Source organism: Littorina saxatilis, linkage group LG3 (genome assembly GCF_037325665.1).
Source record: "Littorina saxatilis isolate snail1 linkage group LG3, US_GU_Lsax_2.0, whole genome shotgun sequence".
Taxonomy (NCBI): domain Eukaryota; kingdom Metazoa; phylum Mollusca; class Gastropoda; order Littorinimorpha; family Littorinidae; genus Littorina; species Littorina saxatilis.
Genome location: NC_090247.1, coordinates 70,581,469 through 70,603,225, shown reverse-complemented (window position 1 = coordinate 70,603,225; position 21,757 = coordinate 70,581,469). Strand labels below are relative to the sequence as shown.

The 21,757-nt window shown below is 42.7% G+C and overlaps 1 protein-coding gene across 2 annotated transcripts in view; it reads left to right on the top strand.

Moving 5' to 3' along the window:
* The first annotated feature begins 457 nt into the window (after positions 1 to 457).
* Positions 458 to 21,757, top strand: part of LOC138963144 (uncharacterized) — a 31,529-nt gene continuing 10,229 nt past the window's right edge. The window contains exons 1-4 of one of the 2 annotated variants that reach the window (XM_070335178.1): positions 458 to 1,245; positions 6,993 to 7,202; positions 15,382 to 15,515; positions 17,312 to 17,444. In XM_070335178.1, the coding sequence (XP_070191279.1) occupies positions 1,203 to 1,245; positions 6,993 to 7,202; positions 15,382 to 15,515; positions 17,312 to 17,444 (520 nt within the window). In that variant the 5' untranslated portion in view covers positions 458 to 1,202. The remainder of the gene's footprint in view (positions 1,246 to 6,992; positions 7,203 to 15,381; positions 15,516 to 17,311; positions 17,445 to 21,757) is intronic. The other variant, XM_070335179.1, reaches the window with a different exon arrangement.

Sequence of the window (21,757 nt, the reverse complement as noted above, 5' to 3'; positions counted from 1 at the left end):
AACTGATTCCTGAATCCAAAGGTTTTCATCTGCTTCGACGAATACGTACCCATCAGGACAAAACAAAACATGACGACGAAAGGAAGTCGGGACTACTGACGCAGAAAGGTGGACTGAAGAAAACCGCTCGCCGATTAATGTGCATGTAATTAGCTAGCAAAGATAGGATTCATTTTCAAACAAACCCTTCCAGGGGTTTCTAAATTACAGTACAGGAAATGTCCCTTGGACTTTCTAAGGTCCGAATCGACAGAAAGCTTTCCCAGAATGGCTCCTTAGATAGTACACCTTTAAATCTTACCTAGTGAGCGCACATTCGTTTCATGGAAACACTCACTTACACACCAAGCAAGCGACTAGCTCCAGCTAGCTTTTCCTGCCGTTACGAAACAGACGTCTGTTCTCACTCGCTCGAGATCTTCGGCGCTGTCAGCTGTTTACAACACAAACACTGGTTCCGAGGGGGCTTTTCCTCGCCCAGGCTACTCCTTGTTCCCGCCTCTCACCCTTCATTCTGACTCAGTGCCCAGACGTCTTGGCTCTCATACAGCAAAACAGGAATTGCTTGGTTTCCTCCCACTTAGCAGAGACTTACGAAAACGTGGTCGTTAACCTGCAGAGAGAGTGTGTATGCGGTGCTTATATGACAATTGTGTGTAGTGCCTATCTCGACAATGATCGTTATCGCTGTTGTTGAGATGTTATAGAGAAGTCGAGTGGAGGCTGATTCTTCCGGTGCTAAAAGTCACTTCACATTTATGACCGCACTTTGGAGATCTTGCTAATAACACGGTGACACTGGCAGATGCACACACTAGCTCCGCGACCTGCTGATTTCAAAAAAGGGGAAGAATATTCCACAGCAGAGGTTATTGTTTCAAAAGTTTAGAGTGGTATCTGTTAAATGATAAGGAACTGGTAGGAGAGCCGCAGAGTGGCATCAGATTGGCCCTGGCATCTATCATTACCGTGAGACGATGATAGTAAATTAGGTTGAAGTGCAGGCTGCCCTCACTCGCTTTTCGCGGACGCGCACAGACCAGCTAGCCTAAGCTGTTGTCTTCTGAGAATCACTGATTCTTGCTCAGATATTTGTCTACTACTTGGCACACGGATCATATATATTAGATCTTTGCTTCTGAGATCAGCAGTGTGATTCTCTGAGTTTATTGAACAAAGGGAACTTGTGGTGTCTGCTGAAAATGGAGATTTCTGTTGCTGTTTTGTGGACTTTGTTTTTGGCTGGTAAGTAATTTGTTCGTACTTTTTTGGTTTCGATGATGTCCCTGTCTGTCTGTCTGTTTGTCCGTCCGTCGGAGTTTACTGTTTCCTTCAGTTAGAGCCTTTTCTTAGCTCTGTCTTTCTCTCACAGACATGGAAACATCGGGCGTGGATGACAGACACACACAAAAACACACACGCATACGCTCACACACATACACACACACACACACAAACACCACTTACTGCCACGACCTCTCTCTCTCTCTCTCTCTCTCTCTCTCTCTCTCTCTCTCTCTCTCTCTCTCTCTCTCTCTCATAATGTATGCGTGTTCGAATTATTTATCAGTCACATTCTCCTCTTTCGGTAACATTTCTACCAGCTGGCCAGGAAATAGATTGGGACTGGAGTCAAGCGGGGTTTTCCGCAGGTTAAGACTTCCTTTTTCCGGAGAGCGGTTGCACATTGACTGATGAAAATTTTATGTTGAAATGCTTGATTCCGCGGTTCATGTCAGCAGGGCCGGACCCAGGGGGGGGGGGGGGGGGGGTTCCAGGGGTTCCGGAACCCCACCCCTGGAAAAAGCATGTACCTTGCTTTGAGTGTGTTTTTTTTTATTTTTTAAATAAATTTTGTGTGTGTCTCTAACAAATTTTATTCAATGTGAAATCCGATGAGAAAAAGGTACCCCCCACCCCCCACCAACTCACAAACCCTTAACCCTCAAAACAAGGCCCAGAATGCACCAGATTGCACAGATTTTAACCGTTTTTCAAAAATGTTCCGGGGGAGCATGCCCCCGGACCCCCCTAGTTCGCGCGCCTGCAAAGCAGGCGCGCGCTTGTGGCTTCGCCACTTCGCTGATTTGCCCCCCCCAAAAAAGGAGGAACCCCCCCTTACAACTCATTTGGTCCGGCCCTGTGTCAGTGATTTTCTGTGGACATGAAGTTAGAATATCTACATGTGTTGGGTAGGGTTTATTTTTTGTTCATACGACACGGATGGTACCTTAACTCTTCTTCTTCTTTTCTTCTGTGTTCTTGGGCTGAAACTCCCATGTTCACTCATGTTTTTGCACGAGTGGATTTTTGTACGTGAATGATCGTTTTTACCCTGCCATTCAGGTAGCATACGCCGAACTTTGACTAAAATGGAACGCTTAATTCTGCTAGAGTCCGCAGAATCTCATCAGTTTTGCCTTTGGTACCGGTGTAGGATCCGGTCCGGTCCCCCCTCTGAAGTAGTCCCCCGGGGGACCAATTCGTGGCAAAAACTGCTCTATAATGGTCCCCCCTTAGACATCCAGCCTCGTTTTTCTTGTTACAATGTTAGTAATGTTACCAGCAATTTTAGAAAAAAGAAAGGAAAGAATCAGAGACTGGTTTCATTTATTCTTATCGGTATTTATTTATTTTTCATTTTATTTCATGTGATTTTTCTTTTGAACGGCATTATAAATCAGATCTATTTTATTTTCTGCAAAATATAGTCAAGCAAAGAGATTGCTGTCTGTGCTCTACATAATACCGGACGAAGATATAGATTGAAAATGGCTTGAATGCCTAAGAAAAACGAGGCTGGATGTCTAAGGGGGGACCATTATAGAGCAGTTTTTGCCACGAATTGGTCCCCCGGGGGACTACTTCAGAGGGGGGACCGGACCGGATCCTACACCGGTACTTTGGCCTTCACATGTAAATGACTCATCATCTCAACGGCCATCACAGGCGTGCCCTGGCTTATACATAGGATAAGTCCGTTCAACTTGGTCACATTGCAAAAATAAACAGCCGGGCTGCTTCATTATTACACACATATGTGCAATTGTTGCTGTTTCAAGTAAGGACAGAGATGGCGCGGAAATTAAAATTTGTTTCTTTAAAAAGCTTGTCACTTTTCTTTTCCAGGTCCTCGATAAAAAAAACTCAGAAAAAAGTGTTTTTTGCTCGACGTACGGTATTAGGTAATATTTGAAGGACTTATGGGTCAGAATTGACCTTTTTTTGCGAGAAAAAAAATTGTGTGTGTGGGGGGGGGGGGGGGGGAGGAGAGGCATAACATGGACACATTCATCTTCCAGAAAATAAAATAAAGGTAGAACGTGACTTTGAAGTGTGTTTTATTTCACTCTAAACAGACCCCTAGATCCCGTAACAAAGTAACTTTTTACATATTTATGAACAGATTTTGTTCCCTGGAACAGAATAAATTTCGGTTTTTGTACTTTGACAGAACTTCTTAATTGATTCCTCGATAAATCATAGAAAGTCCCTCTGTTACTGTGTAGACATCATTTCTGATGAAAAAAAAAGACAAAATTAAGAAGATTGAACAATAAATCTCGAAGATGAACAGTTCCCTGTTCAAAAAACGATTCTGAGAAAACAGCGTCAAAAGTTTTCAAAATGGTGTCAAATGTTAATCGACCATTTTGAAAATGATCGCTTTATTGCCAGAAAAAGGTTGAAGATGACAAAATACTTCGCACAATGATTCTATGGTATTCAAAGAAACTCAGTAAAACTGCTGAAAACCCAAAATACGTTTTTGGACCAAAATGTCGTGCCATGTGCATTACTTGACCCATAGACCATTTTGGTCTATGCTTGACCGCACCGCTACTGCTGGGTGCATGGCAGTGCAGGGGCTTCTTATCTGACGCTGCGGGCTACTTCTAAGGCTTCACTAATTTGCACGTGTTGATGTTTCCCTGCAGATAGCTTAATTGTCTCCGGGACCAACAGCTTACAATGATCACCGTACAAGCTTGCTCAAAGCAGGAAAGGGGATCTGTTTAAAGGGGTGTGAACAAAAACACGCGATCCCACTATAATTCCGACCCGAACACCCCTCTAACTAAAAAAAGACTTCATCATGAGGAGTTTGGAGAAAATTTCAATCACATTGCTTCAAAAACTGGTTGCTCGAAGATTCAGCAAAAACGAACTGTTATCCTCTACTTGGAGTAACGGTAGCTCAGTTGGTAGAGCACTGGACTTGTGATCGGAAGGTCGCAGGATCGAATTCGGGCCGGGACGGACACGGGTCAACTTTATGTGCAGACCCAGAGACGGAAGCCATGTCCCACCCCCGTGTCATCACAATGGCACGTAAAAGACCTTGGTCATTCTGCCATAAGTGCAGGTGGCTGAATACACCTAAACACGCAGACACCTGGGTAGCGCGACTCCGTTGCTGCTAGCTTTCCACTGGGAGGAAGCGACCCGAATTTCCCAGCGATGGGACAATAAAGTAATGAAAATGAAATGAAAATGAAAATGAAAAACGTTAAATAGTGATCGCACAGCTTGTTTTCCAAACCAGTATTCATTCGACGGTCCCCAACAGAACAGCCTGCCCGGAGAAGTGTTTCTGCCCCTATAGTCTGCACTCACGCAACTCCCCCCCCCCCCCCTCCCACGATAACCGTCCCAGTTAGGGGACTCAGTGATGTTGAGGATTTCTTCGCAAAGCGCAAATCCTTCTTCTCACACAAAGCGGTCAGTTTGATAAACCAACCCGGGCTGTCTCAAATTCCCAGGTCAACTTATGTGCAGACCTGCTAGTGCCTTATCCCCCTTCGTGTGTACACGCAAGCACAAGACCAAGTGCGCACGGGAAAGATCATGACAATCCATGGTCAGAGTTCGGTGGGTTATAGAAACACGAAAATAGCGGCGTATGTCTGCCTGAATGGCGGGATAAAAACGGTCATACACGTAAAAACCCGCCACTCGTGGTAAAACATGAGTGAACGTGGGAGTTTCAGCCCATGAACGAAGAAGAAGAAGAAGAAGTATCTCGGTCACGAAAAGAACGGTCAAACCAAATATCTACTGCAATGCGTGACCAGTCACCGAATTCGATCCCGGTGTAAAAGAAAACAATGGTCCCCCTCCAAAAAGAGGCATACGGACATACGTTTCTAGTCCACACACGGACTTTCAACAGACTATTTTTTCATAGGGCGGAGAGTCCTAGCCCAGTTTTAAGGAGCAAGACTTTTTGGTTCCTGTGGGACCTCTTTTCCGTCTTCTGTTTAAACAACAGCGGAATTTTTTTCTTCTAAAAACGAGCAAAAAGGAATAGCTAAAGAAAACCCAGTCGGCTAGAGTCAACATCATTATGTTTGGCTGTTCACGAACACATTAATCTTATATCAAAAATATTATCCTTGTGTTTTCCTTTCTCCTCCATACATGTTTATCTTTCCTGGTTAGGTCGCGACCCCCTATTAAATAATGTTGACGTTGGTGTGGTTCTTGCTGTGTTTGTGATGATGACGCAACGGAGAAGACCTCAAAAGTCTGGCATAAAACCCCTCGTATTCTGCGTTTTCCGGCGTAACACACTTGCCGACAGGGTAATGTCTGTGGGCGGATGGTTTGAAAGATGTCTCATTTCCCGTGTCAAGCATCATGTAAAGCACCACAGATCTTTCCAGAATGTTACATGTAAAAAGAGCTTCTTTACACTTGGACTCATACCAAAAATCAAACACCTGGCTGATTTCTGTGCAATGAGTTTTTTTTGTTTTTTTTGGCTGAATTAATTTGCCAGAGTGAGCAGATTCTCAATTGCGAAATAAATTCAGAAGAAAAAGTAATAATAAGGATAAATCATGCTCTGCAACATTGAAATGTTGGCGGAAAGAAAGAAAGCTAACACAGTGGAACCTCCCCATTAAGATCTCCGGCGAAAATATTGACTAGCAAAGGTCTCTCATAAAGGGGTTTTCATTCTCATAGCCTTCTTTGTGGAGTTCGCGCTGGATCTGCACGAGGGTACCATCGGGTCAAAACTGTCTCTCATATACTGTATACATTTGTTAGTGAAGGCAGACACTCATATATGTCTTTCTTTCTTTCTTTCTTTATTTGGTGTTTAACGTCGTTTTCAACCACGAAGGTTATATCGCGACGAACTTATATATGCATTGGTGGTTTTTTTTGTTGGAGATTAGACAGAGTGTATACTCTTCTTCTTCTTCTTCTCTTCTTCGTTCATGGGCTTAGACTCCCACGTACACTCGTGTTTTTGCACGAGTGGAATTTTACGTGTATGACCGTTTTTACCCCGCCATTTAGGCAGCCATACGCCGCTTTCGGAGGAAGCATGCTGGGTATTTTTCGTGTTTCAATAACCCACCGAACTCTGACATGGATTACAGGATCTTTTCTGTGCGCACTTGGTCTTGTGCTTGCGTGTACACTCGAAGGGGGATAAGCCACTAGCAGGTCTGCACATAAGTTGACCTGGGAGATCGGAAAAATCTCCACACTTAACCCACCAGGCGGCCGCGGCCGGGATTCGAACCCTCGACCTTCCGATTAAGAGGCCGACGTCTTACCACCCCGCCACAGCGCCCGTCAGTGTATACTCTAAAACCGCTTTCTAACCACTCTCTTCTCTGGATCGTATAATGATGGCCAACTCAGTAGAAGACAAGGTCACTTTGGCAAATGACTATATTCTTGAAACCACATTTTCTGCCGTTGATGTAACACGTGTAGAGAAAAGATTTGACTATTTCTTTGCTGCTCGAATACTCCATGCATTGCTCCTATGCAATGTGGTAATATGACTAGCCTCACACAAGCATTCAAATGTGATTTGTGTTTCCCGCTTGGACATATTTTCTGCCGTTGGGAGACAAAAAAAGACAATTGCTTTTCTGCTCGAAAACTCCATGTTCATATTCAATGCAATATGTATGACTAAAGCCTCACACAGCCATTCTGATTCGATGTCCTCTCTTGTCCATGAACAGAGTCGGCGCTCGCAGGATACCATGGGCTGGTCACGCCAGGACGGGTCAAGTGGCCGGACGCACGACAGGCGTGTGAGGACAGCGGGCCGTCCTGTGACCTTAGCACCGTCACCGTTGACCAGACCGACTTCTGGTCATCCCTGTCGCTGACCGCTGGGGCCCACTACTGGGTGGGGGCCAGGAAAAAGGATGTTCTGCTGTGGACGGACAGTGAGTATGGGGGTGGGTGGGGGATGGATGATTTGGCGGGGTGGGAGGGGCCGTGGCTGGGAGGGGGATGGGTGGTTTGGCGGGGTGGGAGGGGCCGGGGGGTGGGAGGGGCCGGGGGGTGGGAGGGGGATGGGTGGTTTGGCGGGGTGGAGGGGCCGGGGGGTGGGAGGGGGAGGAGTGGGAGACAGAACGTGATGGAAGGGAAGTGTGTGTGTGTGTGTGTGTGTGTGTGTGTTTGTGTGTGTGTGTGTGTATGTGTGTGAGAGAGAGAGAGAGATATAGAGAGAGAGAGACAGAGAGAGAGAGAGAGAGTGTGTTTGTGCCCCTTTATGTCTGTCTGTGTATAGGTCTGCTTTTGTCTCGTTGTGCGTGCGTATATGTGCGCTCTCTCTCTCTCTCTCTCTCTCTCTCTCTCTCTCTCTCTCTCTCTCTCTCTCTCTTGTGTGTGTGTGTGTGTGTGTGTGTGTGTTTGTGTGTGTGTGTGTGTGTGCAGGGAACGTAAGGAAGATGAGTTTCATGTTGTGCTTTGTTGCCCCGCACTTCGTGATTTGCGATGCCAGTTTATTCCTGCTAAGTTTTATAGAAACCCAAGTTTACACAAGTTTTCTATGCTTATGGCATCTGTGAATGAAGGTATTGTTCGAAAGTTGTCAGTTTATGTGTACAAAGCATTTCGGCTACGTAGTGTTGTTATGTCTTAGTTCATGTAAGCCTACGATATATTTAATTTGAAATGTAATGTCTTAGTTCGTGTATGATTTATTTCATTTGATTTGTGTGCAAATGTCATTATGTCATTGTATATATGTTCACCCCCCTCATAAGGGGCTATGGCCTAAATGAGTAAACAATCCAATCCAATCCAATCTCTCTCTCTCTCTCTCTCTCTCTCTCTCTCTCTCTCTCTCTCTCATTTTCTCTCTCTTGTGCGCGCTCGCTCTCTCTCGCTCTCTCTCGCTCTCTCTCTCTCTCTCTGTCTCTCTGTCTCTGTCTGTCTCTGTCTCTCTCTCTCTCTCTCTCTGTCTCTCTGTCTCTGTCTCTGTCTCTCTCTCTCTCTCTCTCTCTCTCTCGCTCTCTCTCTCTCTCTCTCTCTCTCTCTCTCTCTCTCTCTCCCCTCGTTACAACAGTCAGTCAGAACACTCATCATACAAACTATTCAATTCATCTCTTTACACTTTAGCCTTTTCAGGCGTGTCCAAGACCCTCGACATTCTGACGGCTGTTACTTGTAAAGCACTCCCTCCCACTTCTTGGGGGCCTTTGATGTCTATTTTTCACTCCAAAGTGCACAAGTTGATACTCTTGTGTTTCTAAGACTTCCCTGTAACTGGCTTTTCCGCGAAAGCAACTTCATCCCAAAGCATTTCATTCACAAAGAAAGCATTGACAACCTCGTAAGTTTTGATCTTTTGGTAGTGATTCTATGCGTTCTGAGTGTGTCTTTTGTTTTCTTCCCCCCTGTAAAATGTTGCAGCTGCATCTACCCATAGAGTTTTATTTGAAATAGCGCTCAGTTTATTCGATCTCGATTTGTGTAGAGAAGAGCACACGCCTCAAGAGACACCTGTAAAATATATCAGAGACGCCGTTATGTATCAAAAAAGATAGAACTACGACTGCCTCCAGTCCAAGATTGTAACTGTATCCGCTTACCTATCACGTTAGGTAGAAAGCTTGAAAGGAATGACACATTTGATTGTCAACAATAGTATTCCTTACTATGTTAAAATACCAAAAACCAATTTTGTCGGTGGGGGTGGGCGGAAAGAGACTGAATGGCACCTTATCAAAATGCATGCTGTGCGCAGCTCGCTTGACAATTGCACTATCAAAGTTCTGAAGAATCAAATGAAATTGTTTACTAAGTTTTGGCTTTTAAAAGTCTCTGTCTTCCCGTGCAAACGATCGTGTCAGCCTCCACGCATCTGTCCATGCTTTTGTCTTTCGGATGAGACGAAAAACCGAGGTCCCGTGTACACTACATTGGGGTGTGCACGTTAAAGATCCCACGATTGACAAGAGGGTCTTTCCTGGCAAAATTGTATAGACATATATAAAAAAAAAATGTCCACCAAATACCCGTGTGACTTGGAATAATAGGCCGTGAAAGTATATACTCGCCTAACACGCTTGAGATTTACTGGCCGATGTGAATGCGTGATATATTGTGTAAAAAATTCCATCTCACACGGCATATTGTAAACGCCATGAGCCTCCCTCTGGGAGGGTATGTGCGTAGAAATACTCACAAATAAAATAAAATAAATAAATATGGGATACTACCAAGAATCCTTTCACTAAGACACGTGTACAACCAAAAGCTTTCCTGCTTCCTCAAGCGTGTTGGGATTTGTGTGGCATGAATTTTCATTTAGTACATTACTGTAGGTGCCAGTGACGAGAATGTATCTTCTCGACGCCCCCCCCCCCCCCACCCCCCCACCCCCCAAACCCGTCTGAAGATTCAGAGAGAGACACAACCAGATATTGTATTCGCTACCAGCACCCTTTCATTCTCACACTTATCGGGATTCAACAGCTTGCCCTCTGACTGTGCAAAAGAGGCCATTTTCTGACATATTCGTTTTCATGATGGTGCCAACACAGTTGTTATGCACTTCGGATTGTTTGATTACTTCTGAAAACCTAGCACGTGCACGGACTTCTTCTTTTTATTTTTTCTTCTTCTAACGTAGTGTAGCGAGTTTGTCGGAGCATTACTGCCCAGCAAAGGTTGCTTTTTTATGTTCGTGGTGCTTTACCCAAAAGTCATTCAATTTCCATCAAATCAGGTTACAAGTCAGGTCATACATTAAATACTCAGAGGCAATAAGCAGGGTTGTTTTTTTTTATTTTTTTTTTAGTTTTTTTTTAACCTCAGTTGCATGCAGGTTTGCTACTACAATTATTTTTTGGCTTTTTTTTTTTTTTTTTTTGTGTGTGTGTGTGGCTTGGAGCAAACCTTCTTCATAGGTCTTTTCTTTTCTCAGTCAAATGTGTACATTTTTAAATCAACAAACTTTATCAGTAAACTAATATGTTTAAGTAAATAAATAAAAATAATCATAACATAAATTTATTCCTAATGTTCAGCTCAGTTTCCAATAATACACCCAAATCTAACTTTTTCCCATATTTAAATTTTCCAATGGTCGCCATTTTGGTGATTAAAATACAATAATTCACAAAATAAATATAATCATTTTTCAAACAAATAAGCAGGGTAGTTCTGTCATCGTGAATCATCATTCAGTTATTTTCTTGTACATGTATAAAGCTCCTGATTTTAAGAAAGAAAGCTTGAACTACCGTTGAAAATAATTATTCAGAGGAAGAAGGAAAACGTCAACAAAGACAGTGTTCTATAACATAGTTCAATTTGTTTTATGGAAAAGTGGTTTTTTTTAAATTAGAAAATTAAAAAAATACAAACTGCTCTTTTTTTCGAAATTATGTAAGAGACGATCTTTATTTAAGTGTCCTTCTCTATTGATCGGTGATAGTTGGTGTGTGGATGTGAGCACAAAGTTGTAGCGAGCTTTGCAAGAAGCTTTTGTTGCTGTCGAGTTAACGAGGATAATTAGGCTGATCTATGAAAGACCGGCACATGTACGGTACACCTCCGACGTTTTTTCAGTCATACATCACTTGAAGCAGAAAAGTCTTGGCCGAAGATGGATCAGAAACTACAGAGTGAAAAGCAGTACAGATCAGGAACATCACGTGCGGTTTACACTAATTGGGGAAACGATGCATCTTATGCAGAACGGTCAATCGACCGTTTGAAACGCTTCCATTATGACTCAATCAGTAGGAGTCACAGGTCAAGTTAAGCTGGGCGAATAGATAAGATAATTTTCTGAGAAAGGCCGATTACCCCCTCCTCCTCCCCCACCCCCGGCTAAAGAATGGCTGTACACGTTGGCTGTGTAGCCTCGTGTTCTCAGTGTTGTTTGTTTGTTTCTTTTAACACACACTTTTATTTCCCAAAACACTGCAGTAAACACATCTTTCTGCGATTTTATCCTTGTGTTCTTCCGTCTGGCAGTGGAGAGCTCATATGAAGTGTAAGAACAAGCGTAACGACGTAGCGGCTAACTTCTAACGGTCGTAACGGCCTGCGGTTTATCCTTGTGTCAAGGACTACTACTATCATCTGGCAGCGGATCGGAGAGCTTCTATGAAGCGTAAGGACAAGCGTAACGACGCAGAGGCTAACCTGTAACGGCCGTAACGGAAAAACAGTAACAAAAATCGCTGGAGCCTGGCCAATACTGACACTATTATATTTCCTTCCCTCACTGGGCAGCAAAAACACTGGACCCAGGGCCCACGGTGTGGCACTGATTAATGAACTATGTGCTTTCCGGTAAGCAACGCTTGGGAACGAGTGGTGGATGGAAGGTGGTGTGTAAAGGGACATTGTCCGCCTTAGACATGCTTGGAAGGGGATTTACAGTAATGTCCCTAATAGATTAGTTAAACAGCATTAGTCAGACACTCTTTTTTAACGTGCTTTTTATTGTCAAAATCCCAAAACAAGAAAGGTATGTTAATGGAACGTTAGTTTTACTAACAGCGGCCTTTTAAGTGGACTGACAGACAAAGACTTATAATACAATACATAAGATAAATTAACCTGACAAATTTCCAGAAGCTCGTTCCGAAGACGAGCGCTTTTAAGTGGTCAAACCATTCATAAAACAGCTCTGAATTGGTGAGTGATCATGCTTTAAAGCTGGACGCTTTCTAGTTTTTAGCTAATGGTTTGAATTCCGTATCTTTTCTTTGCCCACAGTAATTGGGGCAAAACATAGGCTCCGCGTTCAGAGATGTTTGCACCGGACAAGTGCTAAATTTGAACCGTTTTTATAGTTTCAAGCAAGGATTCCACAATAGTGTTACTACTTCAAATACAGTCTAACCTGTCTATCGCGACCCCCCCCCCCCCCCCAACGGATCGACCAAAAGTAGTCGTAATAGACAGGTGGTCGCTGTAGAAAGGTGTATTACATAGAAGACTAGCTCATCAGGGATCCTTCCGAGCGGTCGTTGTTGGCAAGTGTTCGCGTTCGAGAGCGGGTCGCAATTGCAATATTTGTATCAGTTGACGTGTGTTCGTTCCAAAACTGACCACATCTTTTCTGTTTGCTGTGAGCTCACGACGGTAAATGCCTATTTAAGCGTGAAGGCTTGGGTATAGTACAAGTGACTTGAGGGATCAGAGGGTGGGGGGGGGGGGAGGCGGTAGAGATAATGGATGAAGGCATCCTGACAGGACAGTTAGCCACGGTTGTCTAGACTAAGGGTACGGAACCGATTAGCTAAACAATGTGCAAGTCACTGCTAATTAACGACAAAGCAATGGACCAGAGAAATGTGTGAGTGGCGTTTTCTTCGAAAGAGAGACCCACACTCTCTGAGAGTTACTGCGACCTCTTCACCCATATCGTATGTCAAGGGACTACTACCAAAGGTTCATAAGATTGGTGTTATCACCTCTACAAAGACCCAGTCATGTGTCTGTTCTGAGACAGGTTTCCGGTGTGACGATGACATCTTGGCCCCGTGGTCATATCACGATTTTCGGCCTCGTTGATCTTGCATAAACTCCACACTGAACAAAAAAACACCCTTCGATAGTACTGATGAGCGACCTTGGGTACCTTACATTCATGGGGTCAAATTTGTCCAACCAATGTTTTGTATTTAACTTAGAAATTTGATTCATCCTAAAATGTTTCCCTTTTCATTTAAGGGACGAAACCACTCGGTACACGTTTCGAAGAAATCGATTTTTTGTGTGAAATCTATTAAATTTCACCACCAATTTTCTTCACATGCAAGAAACTGACATGCTTTTCGTCCTTGAATAACTTCACTTCATTATTTGTACCAGAAAACAACATTTCAGTCTCGAGTATATATCGAGGGGGTAATATGACCACGGGGCCAAGATGTCATCATCACACCGGCTATGCATGCAACCAATCGTTGTTTTGACAGCCTGTTAACAATAACATCCATTGGTTCCATTCGCAAACTTTGAACGGCGGACCTGTGTATTCGTACTTCGTTCTTCATAGAGAACGGACCTTTTGCAGCGTAAGATTTCTTTGGTGAAATAATTTCACAGATTCCCGCAAGCGCCAGTCAAAAAATTAAATCATTAAAAAAATCTTGCTGCCCAAAAACCACCCAGGCCGTTGATTTTGTGTGTGAAATATGTCCAAGTGGAGCCATGTTCTTATCCCATGGAAGCTTTCCGCCCTGCAGTGCGGACTGACGATGTAACAGCGAACAACAAGAAGAAGAAGATTCCATGTAAGAGTCTGGCCAGATATGAGATTGTGAGTCGAGTAGCTTGCACTGGAAGGACTGTGCCTTTAGCAGGAACACAAATGAAACTCGTTGTGACACTAACGGGTTGTTATAGATTAGTGAACCCTTGAACCCTCGGTCTCAAAGTGGGAGGTATGCCATATTTGTGTGTGCGTGTGTGTCAGTGTGTGTGTGTGTGTGTGTGTGTGTGTGAGAGAGAGTGTGTGTGAGTGTGTGTGTGTGTGTGTGTGTGAGAGAGAGAGAGTGTGTGTCTGTCTGTCTGTCTGTCTGTGTCTGTGTCTGTGTCTCTGTGTCTTTGTGTCTGTGTGTGTGTGTGTGTGGGAGAGAGAGTGTGTGTGTGTGTGGGGGGGGCGATATGTGTAACTGTGTGTGTATATGTGTGTGTGTGTGGAGAGGAGAATGGAGAAAGAAAATGGCAGAAAGAGGGGTCAGTGCTCCATTTAGAGGAGGGGGGGGGGGTAAGGAATGGCATTAAGTGCAGAAAGAGGGGTCAGTGCTCCATTTAGAGGAGGGGGGGTGAGGGTGAAAGTAGTGCAGGTACGAGAAAGGAAGAAGGACTGGCGTGGATCAACAATTAAGACAAATATGTTCAGTGTTTAATCGATTGGGCGGACGTTGCACTCCCACCTGTGTATAAAGGGGACCGGGGGGGGGGGGGGGGGATAGGAGGGGAATTTTGGATTGATTGTCCCGCAAAACTTAAAACCTGACTCCCCAATGTAAATCAATAAATCAACATTTCATTGGGGAATAAATTGGGAGAAAAAACACTCTTAAAAAAACAACATAACTAACCAACCAAGCAAACTGAATAAAGGGTACGAACAAACAAGCAAACTGAATAAAGGGTACGAACAAACAAGCAAACTGAATAAAGGGTACGAACAAACAAGCAAACTAAATAAAGGGTACGAACAAACAAGCAAACTGAATAAAGGGTACGAACAACCAAGCAAACTGAATAAAGGGTACGAACAAACAAGCAAACAAACGAACGAATAAGACCGACGATCCGGAAACATGGCCTGTGTCTTATTTCTGTGCGCTTACTTTAAAATATTGCTGTGCAATGTTATTGTCTTCGTTGTCGTGTTATATTTTGTTGTTGTAATGATTTAATACCCACAAAAATGTCGAGAAAGGTGTATAATTATAAGCAGATATATTGAAATTCGACTTCTCATTTTTTAGAATATTTGGACTTTTGGCTGAAAGCAGACATTTCTAATCACAGTTTCAAAGCAGTTTTATGGTGCCTTCTCAAAATTTATTTTGAAACCGTAGGTCCATTTCTGACTCTTTTTTGTTACCTCGTTCCCATGTCTGACTTTTGAGCGAATAATTTGGCTTTGTTCATTTTATGATAGTTTGTTAAATATATCTTTGTGCATATATACATGAAGATGCATGACATTGTCAATTTTATTGGTTCTAATGAGAAATTCATGCAACTTACTGTGTATGCGTGTCTATCTTCTGTGCTTTCAAAGATTGTTAATTGTCTGTGTGTTCGATTGGTACATAGTCTCTCAGCTGAAAAAAACTCAATTTGTTGGGTTTTTTGTTTCAAGGTGAACCATCGCTGACAGATTTTATTGGATGGTACGAGGATAAATGTGGTTGTCTGGTACCCACTCTCTTCATTCAGAGTGTGTCATTTTACATTCAGTCAAGTAATGACTTATTGTTTGAACAAGAGCGAAGAACGAGGTTTGCCTTACGATGTATGTGTGTTTCTCTGTCTGTGAAAAGTATTTATCAAAACCTTCCGAACGGATTGTTATGAAAATTGGTACAGGCATTTCTAAGAGCATTTGCTTGTTTGTTTTTGTTAAAGGTAAAACACCGCTGATAGAATCTGTGGGGTGTTACGAGGCCCCCGAGACCTTTCCTGTCTCGTCTCGGTCAGCCAAGTACAACGGACCCGAGAGGTGTCTGTCTCAGTGTGATGGCAGTGTTGTGGCTTTACAGGTAAGCTTACTGGTCCGTGATAGTGTGTGTGTGTGTGTGTGTGTGTGTGTGTGTGTGTGTGTGTGTGTGTGTGTGTGCGCGTGCGTGCGTGTGTGATAGTGTGTGTGTGTGCGTGTGTGTGCGTGCGTGGAGGGGGGCGGGGCGTCGAGGAGAGTGTGAATACGTTTATTACACCCCCGGTATAGGGGTGTGTATAGGTTTCGGTCGATGTGTTTGTTTGTTTGTTTGTTTGTGTGTTTGTTTGTGTTCGCAAGTAGATCTCAAGAATGAACGGACCGATCGTCACCAAACTTGGTGAACAGGTTCTATACATTCCTGAGACGGTCCTTACAAAAATTGGGACCAGTCAAACACACGGTTAGGGAGTTATTGGTGGACTATAGTATGAGGGGGCATCTTCGGATATTCCCGGCGTTCTGTTACTATTTTTAGAAGGTCACCGCAGTGTCCAGAACGTAAATTGGACCCGTAAATTATCCTCACTGTAAAAGTGCAAAGGTCGAATCAATTTATAGCCACGCGAAAAATACACTCTCATCTATCTCTATATATTTATACAATAGATATAGATATATATATATATACGGCTTCTCTGTGTGTGTGTGTGTTTGAGTGTGTCTGTAGAAAACACCTGTGTATTGCACAGTTCTGTTTGTGATGTGGTACCTAGGGCGTCGTCGACAAGTATGGGACTCGACATGATATGATCAGGAATGGCATTATGGCCCCTGAATCATGTTCGTGCTAAGGACGGGGGTGTTTTTCCTACCTCGGAGGAATTTCTTGTTATCATTATCAACAACATTATTTTGACGGCTTGAAAGTATTGTTTCTTTCTTTGTTTGATTCTTTCTTTTTTTTCTTTCAGTTTTGTTGTGTCTATCTTTATTTCTTATTTTTGGTTTGTTTGTTTGTTTGTTTGTTCCTTTCAAAATTTAATCAAGTTTTGTTCTCTTTCTTTCTTTCTTTGTTCATTTTGTCTGGTAGGGTTTTTGTTTCGTTGTTGAATTAGCGTTTCCTCATTCCTCATACGATGGCATCCTTGGCTAAGAAGTCATTAAACTGACTTCTATATTTACAGCAGGACGTATGGACGAAATGATATATAAATCCATTCCACCAACCAAATACGGAAGTATAAAAGTAGACGGATACTTTGATATTTGAACTCGCTGCATATGACAGGCTATAGATATACACCGCGTGGGCATGTTCCGGAAGCAGCCGTTGAGAACGAATTTCCTGACGCTTATTTTGGTGTAGTTATTTTACACATTCATTGCCCACTTACGACGACGTGCACCATTGGTTGCTTTTGCGTCTTCTTTCAAAGATATTATTTTTATTTATTTTTTATACATGAGCCTTTTTCTTTTCTTTTATTCAAGTCACTTCATTTCCTTTCTGATGTTGATATTTGTAGACAGAATGGTTTGTTTCGCGACACTACAGCTTGGCAAATGGCAAAGACCAATCTTAAACGTTTTATACAAAACAGCCTTTCACGTACCCCCCCCCCCCCCCTCTCTCTCTCTCTCTCTCTCTCTCTCTCTCTCTCTCTCTCTCTCTCTGGCTATATATCTGTCTGTCTGTCTGTCTGTCTCTCTCTCTCTCTTGTAGTTCTCTGTCAATTTTGTTTTCTCAAACGCTCCCCGCAAACTTGAGCACTTACTGAAAACCGTGTTTTTTTGTCGAAAGGAATCTTGTTCAAGTGTCAATTAGTTTATAGCGCATTGTTTTTGTGCAGTTGGCTGCAGTAACTGATGCTTTTAGTTACTGACCCTTTGTTCTTTCAGGACGCCGCTTGTTACTGCGTCACACCGGAGAAGATGACGTCACTGACGGAGCGCCCTCTGGAGGAGTGCCACATTTCCTGCAACAACGACCCCTACCGGTGTGGCGGGGCTGACAACCGTGTATCGCTTTATAGTGAGTCGATGTTGGTTGATTGGTCGGGTTGCTTGTGGAAGCGATGTTGGTTGTTTAAAGATCGGGTCATTTCTTTCTTGATCATCCTTATTAATAATAATAATAATAATAATAATAATAATAATAATAATAATAATAATAATAATAATAATAATAATAATAAATAACTTTTCTATAGCGCGAGTCCCATCAATTGGCTCCAGGCGCTTTACAAATTCATTATAGAATAAACTAGCACAAATCAACAAGCATACAAAGCATACATTTAACTGAGACATAACACCAAGAACCCAAGCACTAAGCAAAACTTAGCGTACAATGTTAAAAGTACACACACACACACACACACACACACACACACACACACACACACACACACACACACACACACACGCACGCACGCGCACACACAAAGATACCATTGACAAAGAGACCATAAAGCACATACAGGGTAGAGAGTTCCAAAACAGAATAGAGTTGTGGAGAGTCTACTCAGGCTAAGCAAAGGCTTTACGAAACAGGTATGTTTTGAGTTGGGTTTTGAAGGAGGAAAGGCTGCTGGAATCACGGATAGAACTTGGAAGCGAGTTCCAGACGGTCGGAATCTGGTACCTAAAGGTTCTTTCACCAAAGGTCTTGGTCCTGGTTTTGGGGATGCGAAGGAGTTTTTCAGAGGAGGATCTGAGAGAACGGGATGGCTCGTAGATACTGAGGGAATGGGACAAATAGGGGGGAAGTGATTTCTCAAAACAGCGGTACCCTAACAGAGCGAGCTTGTACTCGATTCTATACTTCATAGGAAGCCAGTGAAGGGTGGTAAGTAGGGGAGTGACATTACTTAGTTAGTGGAAGAATTTTGTGAAATGTATGTCTGATGGTGTATGCTTTTGATTAAGCGTTGTTGACTATGAATGTAGATGTGAATGCTTGTATAACTGTGTTTTAATTTAATTTTAAATGTGTCAAGCGCAAAGAGCATGATTGTAAAGTTATGATGTTGCGCTATATAAATGCTCATTTATTATTATTATTATTATTTCTGTCCCACTATCGTCTCTGAGGCTTTCTACGAATCTGTGTCTGTCTGTCTGTCTGTCTGTCTGTCTGTCTGTCTCTTTTTTTTTCTCTCTCTCTCTCTGTCTCTCTCTCTCTCTCTCTCTCTCTCTCTCTCTCTCTCTCTCTCTCTCTCTCTCTCTCTCTCTCTCTCTCTCTCTCTCTCTCTCTTTCTCTCTCTCTCTGAATGTTCTGTGTTTACCATTTTGTCATGTTCAGATGTTAAGAGGTTTCACCTCGTTGCTAAGTTTATTATCCACGCCATAAAACGTTGACAACTGCATGTTGAAACACTTAAATGTTAGAGATGGTACCGTTGTAATTGTAAACGATTATTATATAACATGTGAGGATAAATGTGTAAGACGTGTATATGTGTAAAATTCCCCTAACCCACATCCCCTCTTCCCTGGTTTGTATATGGGCCAATGGCCATATGTACAATAAGCCATCCAAAAGTCAAAAGTCAAAAGTCTCTCTCTCTCTCTCTCTCTTTCTCTCTCTCTCTCTCTCTCTCTCTCTCTCTCTCTCTCTCTCTCTCTCTCTCTCTCTCTCTCTCTCACTCACTCACTCTTTCTCTAATTATTCAGCACATGTATCGTTGTTTGTATGTTTCTTGTTTCTTGATTTAATTTCTGTTTGCTTGTTCGTTATTTTTCAAACCGTATGTCTAGGTTTGTCAGTTCGGGTACTTGTTATCTAGTATGAAGGATGAAAGTCGCTTGTCCATTTCAATGCTTGTTAATCTCTCAAGTGCCAGGAAGTTGGTTCTGCGTAACTCTCATCTACTCGTGTTACACATTTCTAATGCATTTTAAGATCGAGCGCTTAATTATTATCCCTTTGGTTTGTAAAATTGAATCATTACACTATTTCATTTGGACACACAGTGAAACCGGCGTTACTGCCTTATTCATCATAGAGTGAGAAAGCACCTTCAAGTTTGTTGTTTCTTCACATTAATTACACCCCCGGTATCGGGGTGTGTATAGGATTCGGTCGATGTGTTTGTTTGTTTGTGTGTTTGTGTTCGCATATAGATCTCAAGAATGAACGGACCGATCGTCACCAAACTTGGTGAACAGGTTCTATACATTCCTGAGACGGTCCTTACAAAAATTGGGACCAGTCAAACACACGGTTAGGGAGTTATTGGTGGATTAAGATTCTACAAGGACTTATAGAGGGACATATTAATGGTCAAAGGGAAATAACCTTCTCAGTTGGTGGCAGTGAGAATGGTTATTTCCCTTTGACCAACGGGGGTGTTTTTCCTATCGGAGGAATTTCTTGTTCATCATAGAGTGAGAAAGCACCTTCAAGTTTTTTGCTTCTTCACAGTAATTCTCTTTGTTGTTGTTGAAACGAGACCACGCAGAACCCTGAGTAAGACATACAGGACAGTACATACCGTGCGACTAGGAAAAGTACAGCTTGGAAATGGCATCATGGCCGTACAATTCAAATCAAACATTAAAATTGTCTTTCTTGCACTTGATTCGTTGCTGTTCTCATAGTAATTGACTCAAAGGAATTGTACATATTGAAAAAGCCATTACGGTAACGTTCAAAATACGAGAGAAAGCGAAAAAACACTCACGATATAGTCTTTCGTGATTCATTCAGACATTTTTATTGTCGTTGCTGGAACGAAACCAGAGCTGCCAGTAAGACATAAAGGTCGGTGCATACGTACAGCAGGGCAAGGAATGGTAGCAGAGGTCTAAAAGCAGTAACAGGGCCCGGTGGGTCTGGCAGATGTTTTTCATGGAGGTGTAGAATGTTTACGGTGAGTGGGGAGCGATGTCAGGCCGGTGCCGTGCGGATAGCCACACGTAAAGACACGCTGATTCTCTCCCTGCATTTCCTGGTACAGGGGCTTGGAACTATGCGAACTGCTATTGTACGTTTGATAAGAAGAAATAATGTCAAAGTAAGTGAGACGAATGCAGTGTCGATGTGCTTTTTACATTAAGTCAAGTTTTGACAAAATGTTTTAACGTTTTAACGGAATCGAGATGAGGGTCTGGTGTATGTGTGTATGAATGTATGTATGTGTGTGTGTGTGTGTGTGTGTGTGTGTGTGTGTGTGTGTGTGTGTGTGTGTGTGTGTGTGTGTGTGTAGAGCGATTCAGAGAAAAGTACTGGACCGATCTTCATGAAATTTGACATGAGAGTTCCTGGGTATAACATCCCCAGATTTGTTTCCCTCATTTTTTCGATAAATGTCTTTGATGACGTCATATCCGGCTTTTAGTGAAAGTTGAGTTGGCACTGTCACGCTCTCATTTTTCAACCAAATTGGTTGACATTTTGGTCAAGTAATCTTCGACGAAGCCCGGACTTTGGTATTGTATTTCAGCTTGGAGGCCTAAAAATTGATTAATGAGTTTGCTCATTAAAGTTGTCATTAAAATCGATTTTTCGCAAACAGATGTACAATTGATTGCATCGTGATCTTCATCAAATTCTGAATCTAAACATATAAATACATATGTCATGTTTACTCTTAAAATGTGATCACAATTAACGAAAATAGATTAATTAGTACTACGATTAAAATTTGAGAAACCGATCCAAAAATGATTTTATCTTATTCTTTATCATTTCCTGATTCCAAAAACATATAGATATGATAGGTTGTATTCAAAACAAGCTCACAAAGTTAACAAGAATACACAAACGCGCTTTCTTGTTTAGCGCATTACGCTACCGTGCTATTCTGGCTTGTCAATTTCACTACGTTTTGAACGTGAACATTGAGCGATTTCCTTCTCGCGGGAATTGACGAAGCTGTATTGTCTTTGTGAACAAATGCAGTGCGTTCCGTTTCATTCCGTAAGTTCGACAGCTTGACTAAATGTAGTAATTTTTGTTTTAAGTTGAGGGAAAAGAGGACAGAATAAATGTAAAAAGGTTCGCAGAGTATTGTGTCAACACCTCCTACACACACACACAAACACACACACACACACACACACACACACACACACACACACACAGACTCGCACACACACGCACACACACTGACACGCACACAAACGCATACACAAACAGAGAGAGAGGGAGGGAGAGAGAGAGAGGGGGGATGGAGAGAGAGAGAGAGGGGGGAAGGGGGAAAGAGAGAGAGGGGGAGGGAGAGAGAGAGAGAGAGAGAGAGAGAGAGAGAGAGAGAGAGAGAGAGAGAGAGGGGAAGGGAGAGAGAGAGAGAGAGAAAGAGAAAGAGAGAAAGAGAGACTTAGCTTAATTCGGATTAGTAG